Source organism: Trachypithecus francoisi, unplaced genomic scaffold, assembly GCF_009764315.1.
Source record: "Trachypithecus francoisi isolate TF-2019V2 unplaced genomic scaffold, Tfra_2.0 Lachesis_group12, whole genome shotgun sequence".
NCBI lineage: Eukaryota > Metazoa > Chordata > Mammalia > Primates > Cercopithecidae > Trachypithecus > Trachypithecus francoisi.
The window spans coordinates 73,821,977-73,838,401 of NW_022681457.1; the positions used below are offsets into that span (position 1 = coordinate 73,821,977).

Sequence of the window (16,425 nt, forward strand, 5' to 3'; positions counted from 1 at the left end):
TGGGATTACAGGCATGAGCCACCACTCCTGGCTGTACTAGTTTTTAACATAGTGCCTTAACATAATAGGCAGTTGGTGAATGTTGCTGAAAGGAACATCTATGTCAATTAGAAGCTCGCTTTAATGCCAGTTATGAGTTCTAAATTTTTGCCTTAAACGGTTTAGTTATCATCTCCTCCAGGAAGTTTTTCCTGATTCCTGCCGCCTATGATTTAGGTCCTCTCTTCTTAATTTACATGTCATAGCACTAATCACTCTGCTTATAATATATGATGCTCCTTGAGAGAGGATATACTGTATCTTTCACACAGGGCCAAACCGTGTAGCACTTAACAGTGATTTGTAAATGTTTGTTAAATGTTAAAGGTAATAAATGAATGCAATAAACAGCCCAAAATATAATCACTAATTTTTTAGCTGTTTTTAAAATTATGAATAAGTACCTTTTCTGGATTTAAAGAATTTTAGGGAAGCCATGACAGATACCAAGAGATTATCTATTCTTATCAGCAAACATTAATGAAAAAAAGTTTATCTTATTTTTTAGAAAAAGCTCTTTATAACCTGTTAGATGGCTGATAAGAAAATATGAAGAGACTGGGAGTTCCTTATACATAATTAAATAGTTCATTTTTACAGATATTTCAATAATTCATATTTGAAATATACTTTTTTCAACAAAATTGGCTTTTTAGATACCTCCCTTTGAAGATGTTGTAGTTACAGGATTTTGTTTTCTGGGATTTTAAGAGGTTTGGGTATTCTATACTTTGTGAAGGGAAAATGAATAATGGAGACACATGGAGAATATTAAAATCACTATCTTAGTATGAAGTAAGGTCCTGTTGTTATAGAAGGAGCTAATTTATTGAATGGGATTTGGAGAAGGAGGATAGATGTGGGACAGTGAAGTAAAAGGGGTAAGTATAGAAAGATGTATATGTAGAATAGTCCCTTTTTTCTCCCCTGTGTCTCCCACCCCTTGTTCTTAACCTGATGCCTCAAAGGAAGGGGTGAGTACTAGGCAAGATTAAGAAAAGACTGAGATGATAGCTTACTGGATAGAGGATGTAAGAAGATTTGTCATACTGGTCCTTTGTTTCTTTTCACTTGCCTGTGAACCTGACTAGGCACTGTAAAAGAACATGTGGTATATCTTGTCAATCTTGAGCCTTTACCTGTTTAAGCCTCAAATTTAAAGGGAACTTCATGCTCCATATATTTGACTGCCTGAAACACAGAGGGAACTCGAGCACTGTTGTCCTAGTAAATGTGTTGTTTTGTGGAGGAGGCTCCTTCACTGCTCTAAAATGAGACGGCATTGTGGATTTTTAAGCTGTTGACTAGCTTAAACCAGGAGGAGATCTTAGATCTATGAACAAACTATTAAGGAAGGAGAACCAGTGTTTCTGTGAGAAATAGAGTAAAGATAGCAGGTAAATGCTTAAGGGAAGGACCATTTATTTATTCATCCAACAAATGTATCTTCATTATCTTGTCTATTCAAAGCATTAGAAAGATTGTCTTAAAGTTGAGAGGGAAAATATTATAATTATGATTCTCTGCATTAATACTTGGGTATGCTGAGGAGGAAATGCTGACATTTGACACTAAGTCAAATGAGAAATATCTTGACTTCCTCATTCGGAACTCTTAGAATCACTAGATTAGCAGTTTTAAAAAGTGTTTCATAGGATCTGAGATCCTTTGGCAATACCCCAGATGTCAACAGATACAAGGAAGAAAAGGCCAACTCCAAGAGCATTAAGCTCCCCACTGACCTCTCCCTGTATCAGCCAGAGTAGTCCTACTTTTATGTATTGTAATAGCCTGTTTGGGCCTAGGGGAAGGAGGTAACCCTGTGAAAATAAGTTAGAAAACTGCCAATAACAGACTTTTAAGATCCTTCCAGCTTTAAAATCTATGATTCAACAACTGTCTGACCTCTGACATTCCCTCTAGCTAAATTTTTATGAGTCCTTTTTTTTTTTTTTTTTTTTTTTTTTTTTTTTTTTTTTTGAGGCAGGGTCTCATTCTGTCACTCAGGCTAGAGTGCAGTGATGCAAACAAGGCTCACTGCAGCCTTGACCTCGTGGACTCAAGTGATCCTCCTGCCTCAGCCTCCCAAGTAACTAGGACCACAGGTGCACACCATCATGCCCGACTTTTCTCCTTTTTTTTTTTTGTAGAGATGAGGTCTGGCAATGTTGCCCAGGCTGATTATGAGTCTTAGATTTTGTTTCTCTTAATGCTCTTCTGGCAAAATATTTATGTTATGTTAGGTTATTCTGCATAGACTGAAGTATCAATTACTTTCCCCATTTTATAACTTAAGTACATAGTGCCACATTCTAAAAGATAGAAATTTTATTTACTAAGTAGTATTTATAGACTTCATTTATTGAACATAGGACAGACAAGCATGTAGCCAGATATCTTGCTTGGACCCTCTTCTTACCCAAGGCATGAATATTCGGCAGTACTTACAGCCCAGTCCAAAAGTTTTACATCTCAGTATTTCAGAATCACATTCTAACCTAGAAAATAACAGCCTAGTTCTTTGAAGCAGATGTTTTTAATACCTTTTCAATTGATGTTGCTAAGAACAAAATAAACAGAGCATATTCATCAGTGCTCAGCAGGTAGTAAATTCTCAATAATTTTTACTGAATTAAAACATTATTATTACAACTCATAGGTAAAACATTGTTATTACATCTCATCTTCAGTTTACAAAGAGCTTTCATATATAGTGTATTTCATGTTATCCGTAACAATGTGAGGATAGTGTACCATATTTCACGAAGAGAAACCTGAGAACCACTGCAGTAAGGAAGTGGAAAGTTTGAAAATGCTACCATTGCTTCTACCTACCAAATATAAATTTGTGTGAACTTTTTGAGAGACTCAATAGCTTACTTTGTCTCTGACTTCTCCAGTTGTGCCCATTTTCTCATTTGTTTTGCACTTAATTGTGTACTATATGCTGGGGAAGAAACAGACAAAAATCCCTGTCTTTATTTAGTTTGTAAACATTCTTCATTTTCCCTCAGTCTCCAGCCTTCGGTCTGCAGGTATCAGAGAAAGTTTAGAAAGTATGTAAGCCTTACAAGGAAAAAATAGTAAGCTTTACTCTAGCAAATGAGTTTATTTGATAAAAATTTTATAATGCTTATGTCTTGTTGTTACTATATAACTTATTCTTAGAATTTGATATGCCAAAATCAATATGAAACTAATCAGGACTTTCCTTAAATAGCAAAGCACCGATGTTCATATGGTTAGTGATAGCGATGGAGATGACTTTGAAGATGCTACAGAATTTGGGGTGGATGATGGAGAAGTATTTGGCATGGCGTCATCTGCCTTGAGAAAATCTCCAATGAGTGAGTATTAATAGTTCTTTGGGTCCAGCAATAGAATTCTTTCTTCTAGTCCACAAACTTATGAAGAACATTAAACTTAAACATCTCTTACTGACCTCCAGTAAGATAAGATAAAAGAGAGTAAGGGGAGATAAAATAATAGAGAGTAAGCATTCTTCATTAAAACCAGAGCCTTTTGAATTTTGATTTTATTAAACTCAAAAATTCTCAGTGCATTAGGAAAATTCATTAAAAACGCAAGGTAGTGTAACTTTTGTTTTACATGTATAATTAATTATGACTGTCTCTCTTTAAACCTAGAGGCTGATTAACAAACAGGTGTACTTTCTGTGACTGATACTTGTTTCCCCACATCTTATTAGAGATACCAGTTTTAAGAGTAGTAATGTTACTCTTCTATTCAACAGTACCCATCTTTGGAAGGAAAAAAGTAAACTAAATGTGCCATCTGTTTCGCTTCCACTTACAAGATGCGTACTCTAGAGTAACAAGACATGCTACATGCAGAATGACCACTAAAATAATAATGACCTATTTACTTTGTGAAATTAGAGAACTCCTGTAGGCAGAAATAGATGTGATGTTTACATAAAATTGGTTATTTTCCCAATTAATGAAGTCTTTAATATCAGACCCATTTAATATAATTTAGTCACAAGATGTCTATTTCAAGAAAACATTGAAATCCTAAATGACAACTGGGCACATATTTTAAATGCTTAGCAGGATTGTGTCAGTTGGTTTTTCAAAATTTATGAGCTTGGAATATTTTAAGGTTCTTTTTGATTCTGGTTTGATGAGATCCAATATATATGTTGAGTTAAACTGTCCCCTCAGATATATCACAGAAGCTAAAATTTAATTTTATTTCCTCTTTATTGATTAAATATATTTCTTATATGTGGGATTAGATGTTATGTTTGTTTTTTGTGTCTATTTGTTTTGTTTTTTTTGTTTTTGTTTTTTCTTTTGTTTGTTTTTTAGTGCCAGAAAACGCAGAAAATGAAGGAGATGCCTTATTACAATTTACAGCAGAGTTTTCTTCAAGGTAGGGTTAGGATATTAACTATATAAAATTGATGCTGTTTTATGCTACTGTGGTTTTTCTTGGGCAATTTTAATTATAGATTGTTTAAAATTTCTCCTTAAAGTATTCAAAGGATATGCTTGTTAATTTATGTAGTCCTAATGGTGAAACACATAAATAACTAGTAAACCATTTATACCACTTCAGAGATGGATTCAACTTATTTCTGTATCTTTATGGACGTTCAATAAATGGATCCTAATTTAATATTTTTATTATATTCCCAAAGGACTAGGATATAGGATACTGATTTTTAGTATATCTTAGGACAGTCAAATGGAAAGTCCTTTAACATAATATTAAATTTAAAAATACTTTAAACATTTTAAATCCAAGTGAATTTTTTATTTTGATTTTTTTCTTTTGGAATTGTTTTACATTTCTTCCTTAAGTGTCAAATATAAAATGTTTTATATGCATTTGAGAGTCTGCTGAGGTGTTCAAATATAAAGATAATTAATATTTAATCCTCAATTTGGTGTAAATGATATTGTTTTAGTGATATTTTCTGTTGAAATATAATATGGAAACTTTTAAAAGAAAGTTTTTTCCCTCTATTGGAATTCTGGAATAAATGAACTGAAGTGGGAAAATAAAGTTAATGTAACTGGGAAAATCAGATGAAAGTGAGTAACCAAGAATTTCTTCTTATAAATGGCATGGTTTTATAGCACTTATTAAATTCATTTGCTAAGTGTACTTAAAATTCCAGCATTTAGTATGTCGGTATAGGCCAAGAAGAATTCTAAAAATGAATGAAGCTCATTTTCAAGCTTTTAAAGAAATGTTTTTATGTTTAGTATGCACTGGACATTAGCCCCAGCATTTACTTAAAAGTCATTGGTTAGACTTGTGAAATTTGAAGTGAATTTGAAATGTATTTTAATTAATAGAGTCAATTTTTCCTATAGATATGGTGATTGCCATCCTGTATTTTTTATTGGCTCATTAGAAGCTGCTTTTCAAGAGGCCTTCTATGTGAAAGCCCGAGATGTAAGTAGATGTAACCTTTTCTGATTAAAAAGTGCATCTCACAGGTTTACCACTAGGGCTGAGGCAATGCTTAAATGTTTTCTGTTCTTGTTTTTGGTTTTTTCCAAAAACATGGAACTCTTCACAAATTTGTATGTCATCATTGTGCATGGGCCATGCTAATCTTCTCTGTATAAGTCCCATTTTCGTATATGTGCTGCCGGAGCAAGCACCATTTTCTGTTTTCATTTTGAGATTGGAGACTTCATTTGTTTCTGGTTCATCTACTAACCTAGTCTTCACCAAGATGCCCATTTCACAACAGACATTAATGTGATAGGGGTACTGCTGGCTCTTGCAAAAGGTCTTGTGAAGCACTGAAATAAGGTTTTTTTTAAATGGGAAAAAAGGTAGACATGCTTAAAAAGGACCAGGCTATGTATTTCTATTATTTTCAGTTATGCAAATGACTAGTTCTTGATAGATTTGTTCTTTAGTCTTTTCCCAAAATGATTATTCTATGTAGTGATATATATCTAACAACAGCAATATTTTTCCCCAAATGTCACTTTGGGCCCCCACCCCCCCACCAAAAATAAAAGGTTTCAGACATAGAAATGAACTTTGTGATCTTGAAGTCTGTAACAAGAAGCCCATAACAAGAATTTAAAAGATAAATTTTGAGCAAGAAGATTCTAATCACTATTTGTATGTCGTCACAACAGTCAAGACATCAGTAATCTGGCTCCTGCCTATCTATGTCGCTTCAGCTCTTCCTATTCCCTGCCTCACACTTAATAAATCTGGCAATAGTGTGCCATTTGTATTTCCCCATAATCTTACTCTTTCTTCCTGCTTCCCCACTGCTAGAAATGCCTTTCATCCTGCTCTCTCTTTTTTTTTTTTTTTTGAGACGGAGTCTTGCTCTGTCGCCCAGGCTGGAGTGCAGTGGCCGGATCTCAGCTCACTGCAAGCTCCACCTCCCGGGTTTACGCCATTCTCCTGCCTCAGCCTCCCGAGTAGCTGGGACTACAGGCGCCCGCCACCTCGCCCGGCTAGTTTTTTATATTTCTTAGTAGAGACGGGGTTTCAACATATTAGCCAGGATGGTCTCGATCTCCTGACCTCGTGATCCGCCCGTCTCGGCCTCCCAAAGTGCAGGGATTACAGGCTTGAGCCACCGTGCCCATCCTGCTCTTTACCTGGATGACGACGACTCTTCCTCCGAAACTTACCTTTTCCAGCTCCTCCCCTTCTCTCACATTGGCAGCACCTACCCCTTTAGCACTTCCCAGTGAAAAACCCTCAGCTTATCTCTTATTGTTACACTTAACACAGTGTTTATAATTATCCAGTCTACATATGTCTTCCCAGGAGTTTTGATTTTCTTTTGACAGGGACTATCCTTTATGTCCCTGTACTTAGTAAAAATTCAGTAAATGTTTAATAAATAAAAGAATAAAGAAAGGGAAGAAGGAAAGAATAGCGTGTACATGGAGTAGAGGGAAAAGCTGTTGGAATTAAAGAGGGCAAGAAGTTTGAGAACAGAGTGCAAGGATGCCTCTGAGATTTCTACTTTCTAGATTATGTTAAATTCTGATACAAAGAAAAATTAATTTAAAAATAAATTTTAAAAATCAGATTCCAAGATGATTAATCAAATTAGAGCTATAATTGACAGTCTAATGAATTTAGAGTAAGAAGCTATTCTTTACCTTAAGAATAGCAGAATAGTCCTTTTAAAAGCTGTTTTAAGCAATTATGTTTCACCTGTTAAATTTATATAAAAATGGCTATTTTTAAAGAAATGCATGTTTATGGTAATATGTTTATGGTGCTCATAAATACAGGTTTATGGAAAATACTGAGCTGGATGTGATGGCTCATGCCTGTAATCCAGCAATTTTGGAAGCCACTGCGAGTGGATCTCTTGAGCTCAGGAGTTCAAGATCAGCCTGGGCAACCTGGTGAAACCTCATCTTTACAAAAAAATCATACAAAAATTAGCCAGGCATGGTGGCACATGCCTCTAGTCCCAGCTACTTGGGGGACTGAGGCAGGATTGCTTGAGCCCAGGAGGTGGAGGTAGCAGTGAGGCAAGATCATGCCACTGCACACCAGCCTGGGTAACAGGTGATATTCTTTCTCTGAAGGAAAAAATAAAATACGGAAAAGCAAAGAGAAAGTATTCTAACACAGATTAACTGTTAACTTTATTATGCTCTTTGCATATTTATTATTGTATGTTTAGATGTATATATATATATGGATTTTTAGTATAAAATTTAGTCATGTTATAATCCTGTAATAACAGCTTTTTTTACCTTTTAATATTATATGATCACTTTTTAAATTATAACTTCTTTTATAGTATTTTAATTTTTTATTATAAAAAAATTTAAATTTTCATACAGAAAAAGTAGAATAGTACAATAAATAGCCAAATCCCCTATACCTATGTTTAATAATTAGGAAAATTTTGCTATATTTGTATCTTCCATATACATCTCAAAGTCTTAATGGAGTTTTAAGGCGTAAGGACTTAAAAGGATTAACTGCTACAGATTGACAAAAGAGCAGCATTTGAAATTTATTTATATTTTTATACTTATTTGAATTTGGGATTTTGATGAATAAATTTTTATGATAAATTTTTGTTTCAGTTCCTCTCTGATTAAAAATGACAAATGTTGACTGGAACAGAAAATAAATTAAAAATTTATTCAAAATTCACAAAAACAAGTATAAAATAAATATAAATAATTAAAACTTCAAATAATTTTTTAATAGTTTATAGCAGTTAAGCATTTGAAATTGTTGAAACTTGAACTGCACAGAAACATTTGGGGTATCCTGTATATTCATTAATTTTTGCTTAGCCATTTCAGACTAAATTATAGATATCATACTTTACCCCTAAAAACTTCAGCATGCGTTTTCCAAAAATAATGATATTCTCCTACATAATCGCAATACCATTTTCACATATAACAAAATTAACAATAATTCCCTAATATTATCTAATATCCAGTGCATATACAAACTTTACCAGTCATCCCCAGAATTTCTTTTTAGCTGCTTTTTGGAACCACAGTCCACCCAAGGATCACAGGTTATATTTGAGTATTAGATATCTTAAATACCTTTTAAGCAAGCACCATCTCTCCCCATTTTTTCCCCTGGTATTTGCTTTGTGAAGAAATCAGACCAGATGACTTGTAGATTGTTCCAGATTCTGGATTTGTGTGATTGTTTCCTTGTGATATTATTTTTCTGATTTCCTGAAAAATGGATATTAGGTCTAAAAGCTTTGTTAGATTCAGGTGAAATGCTTTGTAAAAGAATGCTTTGTAAAATAATGCTGAATATTTTATTTTAACAGGATTTTTAGTGGTTATGGAGTCTTTCATTGTATGGCCATGCTGTTATAGTTAAACAATCACTTATTAGACATAAATATGTTTGAAAGAATATCTAATTATAGTTTTAAAATAGTGTATTTTTCAACTTATTCTTTGATAATAGTGCATTTGGGATATATTTTTCTCTGCTTTCCAGCAGTTGAAGTAACCAGAAAATGTCACAGCCTTTTGTAACTTAAACTGTAGCTCCCAAAATAGGTATAGATATTTTTAAAAACCCATTTCCAAAGCTTCTGTAAGATATACTGTGTATACCTCACACATTTTAGGTTTAATGCAGATAACTTACACTTAAAAATACAGTATGTCATAGACAACTTAACACTTAAAAATACAATATATCATAGACAACAGAACTTTTACTAAGTGTCTTGTACAGTAAATTGGCATTTGGATTTATTCAGACTGATAATCCCCTGAGGAATATAAGCTCTTGTTTATTAACTCCTGGATATTTCTAATGAAACAATTAATTGTTTGCTTTTCTTAGTGTCTAGGTGTTTTAGCAGATGAAAAATTATTGGTTCATGTAATTAAATATTTTGCTTCATATTAGATTCATAACCAAAATCCACTGACCTCTCTGGACTGATAAAAATGTCTTTATCTTTATTCCTTTGTCCAGGGCTTTTTTCTTTCCTCATTTCTCTTTTCCAAGTTACAGATCAACAGTTTATGTACAGTTGATTACATGTCTATAAACTTAAGTAAAGCTTAACTCCATGACAGATAAATTATTCAAAATTAAATCTAAACAGGTTCATTTATTAAGGTCATTGAGCAGATGGTATGCATCTTCTTTTAATTGTGTAAGTATGGTAATTATAATGTTACTTCAGAATTCTATGATGCTCTGTGGTTTACAAAACATGTTCCTATACATATCTCATTTGAACTCCACAACCAAACAGTGAAATAGGTATATATATTCCTCATATTCCCATTTTAGAGATGAGAAAGCCCAGAAAAGCTACATGACTTGCTTACAACACACTAATAGTAATAGTAGGAACCAAATAAGAGCTCACATGTTCCAAGACAGGTAAATATGGTTTACACTCTCCCACCACACTTGAGTTTTCATTGCTAACTGCTGTACTGAAGGATTTAATGATCAAACTTCATCTCTTCTTTTCATATGTCACACTTGAGAGTTAAAACAGATCTTGCTCAAGATTATTTTTTAAAGCTTTTGAATGAATCATTTTTCAGAAAACAGTTTGCTAATGTTCAAACATTTTAAGACAAATGTGACAGATACTGTGGCACTCTTACTAAATTTTCTTCATCTTAAATATCACATGTTTAATTTAAACTGTGGGAGGCACATTAATTTTACCAGGGCAACAGATGAGCCTCAAGCACCAGCATTCTTCACTTGAAGTGAGAAATTGAGTTCCAAGAGTAAATAAAAACAAGATTGAAGGTTTAAATCCTCTGCTGGGCTTTTTGAACTTATATACTCATTAAATGTTTATTGGAGTGGTGGGATTACAAAGGATTTGGGGAGCTTCATCAACTGGTATATAGTTAATCGCTAAGTAAAACACTACATTTGATAAAGTGTTTCTCACGATGCCACATTCAATCCATCTTAATGAAAACTGCTTCAAACTGATTTCATTTGAGAGCACTTGGTGGTGAGAGTGCTTATAGTTCTTTCTGCCTTTTTTCTTGAGGAATTTATAGTACTGTACCAAGCAGAGCTTCCAACTTTGGTAAAGCAGTTATTCTAAGTTTTCATGTTTCTTTTAAGTATATCGTGACAAAGTATTGACTTCTGATAATGTACCGATCAGTTTTATGACTTCCTTCCTTGCTCTTAACTATGAGGGACGCTCACCCATTTGAGGGCTATAAATGTTTATCACATGCTCTCTAAGGATCTGGGAAATAGAGGTTTCTTACTTTTGCTCAGTCTAATGAGGAAAATAAAACAATATAAACAGATCCATATAGTATAATATACTATAGAAGCAAAGAGAAGAGGTACCTTCAACTACCTTAGAAGTTCAGGGGAAAGATCTCTCCTTTCCTCTCCTCCCCTCTCCTCTCCTCCCCTCTCCTCTCCTCCCCTCTCCTCCCCTCTCCTCTCCTCCCCTCTCCTCCCCTCTCCTCTCCTCCCCTCTCCTCCCCTCCCCTCCCCTCTCCTCTCCTCTCCTCTCCCCTCCTGTCCTCTCCCCTCCCTTCCCTTCCCCTCCCATCCCCTCCCTTCCCCTCCCATCCCCTCCCCTCCCCTCCCTCCATCCCCCCTCCCCTCCCCTCTCTTTTTTAGATGTAGTCTCACTCTGTCACCCAGTTTGGAGTGCAGTGGTGCCATCTCAGCTCACTGCAAACTCCGCCTCCTGAGTTCAAGCGATTCTCCTGCCTCAGCCTCCTGAGTAGCTGGGACTACAGGTGCGTGCCACCATGCCCTGCTAATTTTTGTGTTTTTAGTAGAGATGGGGTTTCACCATGTTGGCCAGGCTGGTCTTGAACTCCTGACCTCAGGTGATCCACCTGCCTCAGCCTCCCAGAGTGCTGGGATTATAGGCATGAGCTGTTGCGCCCGGCCTAGGGGGAAGATTTCTAGAGGCGGTACTTCTGACCTGAATCTTAAATGATGAGAAAAACTTAGGCAAATAACAGAATTCTAAACAGAAGGAAGAACAAAAGTAAAGGCAATGGAAGATTAAAGTGAGGAAACTACAACCAGTTTGGTATTACTGTAGCAAAAAAATGCAGGACAGAGTTGCATTGCTAGGCATGATGCTGATAAAATCAGTAGGATTCAAGGCATAAAGGGGCTTGTGATGCCCTGGCATTGGCTGCCATTTAAAATCTGTTTTTAGGCTGGGCGTGGTGACTCACACCTGTAATCCCAACACTTTGAGGGGCCAAGGTGGGAGGATCATTTGAGCCCAGGAGTTCTAGACCAGACTGGGCAACATAGTGAGATCACCGTCTCTACAAAAAAAAAAAAAAGTAAAAAAGAAAAACAAACAAACAAACAAACAACAATTAGACAGGTGCAGTAGCATGTGCCTGTGGTCCCAGTTACTCAAGAGGCTGAATCAAGAGGGTCACTTGAGCCCAGAAGGTCCAGACTGTAGTGAGCCATGTTCGTGCCACTGTACTCCAGCCTGGGCAACAGAACAAGACCCTATCTTGGCGGGGGGTTGGGGGAGAAGATTAGTCTTTTTTGTTCCTTGGAGCCTCCCCACCTGTCATGCCTGCTGTCCCTGAATTCTATTCTTCTGTACCACCAAAAGTACCCTGGAGAATCATTAGACATTTATAGTAACTAAAAATCAACAGTAATAAAAATCTCAATGGCAAGGCTTATCTCCCATGTGAAGGATTGTTCCTTTCCCAAGCATCCCTTTGGGAGTCTGGGCTTTGATATTGGTAATTTCATTACAGCTCCAGAGATCCGACTTCACACCAGTGCTTTTTCCAAATATTATACATAAATTAAGGGAATCAGTACTCAATTGCTGATTTCCCACTTAGTAGCTCTGTGGCCCCAAACAAGTAATGAGCCTGTGTCTAATATGGAAAAAAAATGATGATGATAGTCTCTACTTTATACAGGTTGTTTTGAGACTTAAGTGGGATGCTACCTATAAATGCACCCAGCACTGTGAATGAGACAGATGGTGCCATTAAGCAGTTTTGGACAAATTTGAGAAATGTCTGTAAAATAACAAAACTGATTTTCTCATTCAATTATGAACTAGTTCTAGGAACAGTTTCAGGAAGGAATTTTGAGAACCCCATGAGCATTTCTACCACTAAATTTAGGAGTTCACATTTAGCAGTGCTCTTAGTTATCAAGTTTTATTATATTTATTTTTTAAAATCAGCCCATTTTAAAGTCCTGCTGTTTCTACTGCTTCACGTTGAAAGAAATCTAAATGCCATCATTGATTATTGTCTTCTAAGAAAAATAAGTTCTATACAAATTTGAGGCACAGCTGTAGTTGGTAAGTTTCTAGCTCACCACACAATATCCAGAAAACCAGGCAAACAAACTTCTTTGTGCTTTGGAAAATATGCCCAGTCTGCTTATCTTGTCTGTGTTATTTTTTCCATTTGAATTCCTTAAAGTCAGGACAATGTCTTTTATAGTAATTTTGTATGACAGCTGGGACAGCATCCTGCACATGTGTGAAATAAGACCTAGGATGCTAATATTTTTTTTTAGAAAAATATATTTGAATTATACAAATAATGTATTTGCTATAAGAGAATGAAAATACAGATGTATTTTAAGTAGAAAATGACACCACATAATTCCAAACCTGAAAATAACCACTGTTTATTAAATGCTTTTACTTTCTAAATGTGATTTTTTAAAAAATCTATAAACATGTATATCAGTCAAAAAGCTGATATAGTTTATATAAATACAACCATACCAAACCTGCTATTCTGTAATTAGATGTTTCCACTAAATAGTATATTTGTTAGTACCATTTGGAATTTGCCTTTAATTCTCCAATTATCAGATCTGCCTAATTAAAATTGTAAAAGTCTTTAGTGCCCATATTAAAATTATTTCTTAAATTAGTTTAAAACTTACTAGTTTAGAAATACACTGCCATTTGGCCGGACGCGGTGGCTCACGCCTGTAATCCCAGCACTTTGGGAGGCCAAGGTGAGTGGATCACGAGGTCAGGAGATCAAGACCATACTGGCTAACATGGTGAAACCCCATCTCTATTAAAAATATAAAAAATTAGCCAGGCGCCTGTAGTCCCAGCTACTCGGGAGGCTGAGGCAGGAGAATGGCATGAACCCGGAAGGCAGAGGGTGCAGTGAGCCAAGATCACACCAGCGCACTCCAGCCTGGTTAATAGAGTAAGACTCCATCTCAAAAAAAAAAAAAAAAAAAAAAAAGAGTTAATACAACTCTATATGCTTAAACACAGCTTGTTTTTATAACATATAATATTCTACTTAGAAATCTGTTTGCCAGACAATATTTAATGGTATTTAAAAGCTACTGAACGTATAAGAACCCATAAATCATTGTAATTCTTATGATTTTTAGTAAGAATGCATTATTAATACATTTTTAATGAAAAAATACTATTAGTTTATCTTCAAGTCTTTACTACTCTAGTCTGTCACCTCTTGGAATGTGGAAGTAGATATAAGTAGGCTATGGGTTCTTGTTCTCTTCCTCAGTGGCCTAAAAGTTGGGGAGAGGAGTACACTTGACATTCTCACTCCTGTTGTCATGCTTGTTTAACAGGCCTATTGCTGACTAGGATTAGTGTTATCCCTCTCCATAGAGAATAGTAGAGGGTTAGAAAAATCCTTCCTGCACTTTTAAGAGGCTACTATACCAAAGTCCTTAGTACGGTATCTAAATGTTTACCTGAAAAAGCCTGCCTACTGCCTTGCCTACGTAGTCCCTCTTCCAGCCTCCCCATAGCCATGCCTCCTTCTCTATAATTTGCTATAAGAGCCAATCATTTCAGCTTCTCATGTCCTTATTCTTAAAAACTTTAGCTACATGGTGGCCTTCCTCAAATATATTGTATTACCTGAATATTACAGTCTAAGCAATGAAAACTGATAAAGAGCTAGACTCAAAGAACATCTGTCAGCTTTTTTTGAGAGTTTGATTTTACTTTAGGCTTTTCCTTTTTTAGATAGAGTCTCGCCCCGTCACCCAGAATGGAGTACAGTGGTGCAATTTCAGCTCGCTGCAACCTCTGCCTCCCAGTTTGAAGCAGTTCTCCTACCTCAGCCTCCCAAGTAGCTGGGATTACAAGCGCACCCCACCACACCCAGCTAACTTTTTTGTATTTTTAGTAGAGATGGGGTTTCGCCATGTTGGCCAGGCTGGTCTTGAACTCCTGACCTCAGGTGATCCACCTGCCTCGGCCTCCCAAAGTGCTGAGATTACAGGCATAAGCCATCACACCTGGGGAAGGCTTTTTTTTTTTTTTTTAACCCTCTGACTTCCATATGACAGTGTTCCCTATGCAAGATTCAGACATCTGTGTCCTCCAGATTTCAGAATCCTATCCTAACATCTGCTTCAGAAAGTGAGGGGAAAAAGACACCATCCTGGCATCTTCTCATCTTTAGTAGCTGACTGTTTCTTTTTGGAACCTCTGCAATTTGGTTGGTGCCTGTTGGTCCCTGAAATCATGTTCAGGAGCTAAACAGGGCAAAGTGTTGTGATTCTTTTCACAATACAACCTGCACTCTGGTGCTTTACTCTTTAAAGATAACTAGCTTGGAGTTCTTTGAACAGATGGGGCCATTGACATCGCTGGGCCTTTCCCAAACTTTTCCTTTGTTTTTTATCTTTTTTACTCTTCTTTTTCTCACTCTCATGTATATTTAAAATTCTGCTTCTGGCCAGGCACAGTGGCTCACTCCTGTAATCTCAGCACTTTGGGAGGCCAAGGCAGGCAGATCACCTGAGGTCAGGAGTTCAAGACCAGCCTGGCCAACATGGTGAAACCCCATCTCTACTAAAAACACAAAAACTAGCCAGGCATGGTGGCAGGCGCCTGCAGTCTCAGCTACTCAGGAGGCTGAGGCAGGAGAATTGCTTGAACCCAGGCGGCAGAGTTTGCAGTGATCTGAGATCACGCCATCAGCCTGGGCGACAGAGCAAGACTGTCTCAAAAAAAAAAAATTTCAGCTTCAGTCACAGAGAAGCCACTCTCTTCTGCTTTTACTGTGGTTTGTTTGTTTCTACTTACAATATTGATGTCCTACTTTTAAAATTCAGCTCAAGTATCACCTTCGCAGACAGGTGTGTAATCCCAGCACTTTGGGAGGCCAGGTCAGGAGGATCACTTGAGTCCTGGAGTTCGAGACCAGCTTGGGCAACATAGTGAGACCCCATCTCTATTAAAAAAAAAAAAAAATTTTTTTTAAGTATCATCTTCATAAAGAAGCAGCCAATCTGATGTTCGTACCTAGACCCCAGGACTTCCTCTGTTACTACTCATTACTACTGATTTGCCAGCCTTACTTCCTCACTACTCCCATCTAGAAAAGAATTTTAACAGACCTCAGAACTGTATGCCACCCAAGCACAAAAAAGTGTAGTGACTTTCCCAAGGTCACATAGCTGGGCAATGGCAAAGCAGGAATCTGAACCCAGATAGTGTGGCTTCCTACTGTCCTGCTTCTGTTCTCACATTGCACTTATCTTGAGTCATGATTGTATGCTGTGCTGTACCTGTGAACATCCATATACAAGAATAGCATTGTAGAAGTTGGCAAGTATTGGAATGATCCAAATTAGATGCTGGATTTAAAACAATAAATAAAACAGCTACAAAGGACTTGTGGGAGTACTTGGGGGAAATTCGAATATGGACTGTATATTAGATAATATTGTAACGATATGAAATGTCTTAGGTGTGATATAAATGCGATGATTATGTAAGGGAATGTATTATTCTCAGAAGACAGATTTCTTTAGGATAGAAGTGTCATAGTGTCTGCAAACATTCAAATGCTTCAGGGAAGTATTAAAAGAACGATAAAGCAAATATGGCAAAATGCTGATGATTGGTAAATCTAGGTGAAGAATAAATGG

General features: G+C 36.3%; 1 protein-coding gene and 1 non-coding gene across 5 annotated transcripts in view; one reads left to right on the forward strand and one right to left on the reverse strand.

Moving 5' to 3' along the window:
• The window catches only part of FAF1 (Fas associated factor 1), a 534,320-nt gene that overhangs the window by 388,574 nt on the left and 129,321 nt on the right, over positions 1 to 16,425 (forward strand). For all 4 annotated transcript variants that reach the window (XM_033226429.1, XM_033226430.1, XM_033226428.1 and 1 more), the window contains 3 exons: positions 3,260 to 3,386; positions 4,371 to 4,434; positions 5,385 to 5,466. In XM_033226429.1, coding sequence (XP_033082320.1) covers positions 3,260 to 3,386; positions 4,371 to 4,434; positions 5,385 to 5,466 — 273 coding nt within the window. The remainder of the gene's footprint in view (positions 1 to 3,259; positions 3,387 to 4,370; positions 4,435 to 5,384; positions 5,467 to 16,425) is intronic.
• Positions 5,572 to 5,678, reverse strand: LOC117093970. Its single transcript, XR_004441314.1, has one exon. It is a non-coding gene; the product is annotated as a U6 spliceosomal RNA (small nuclear RNA).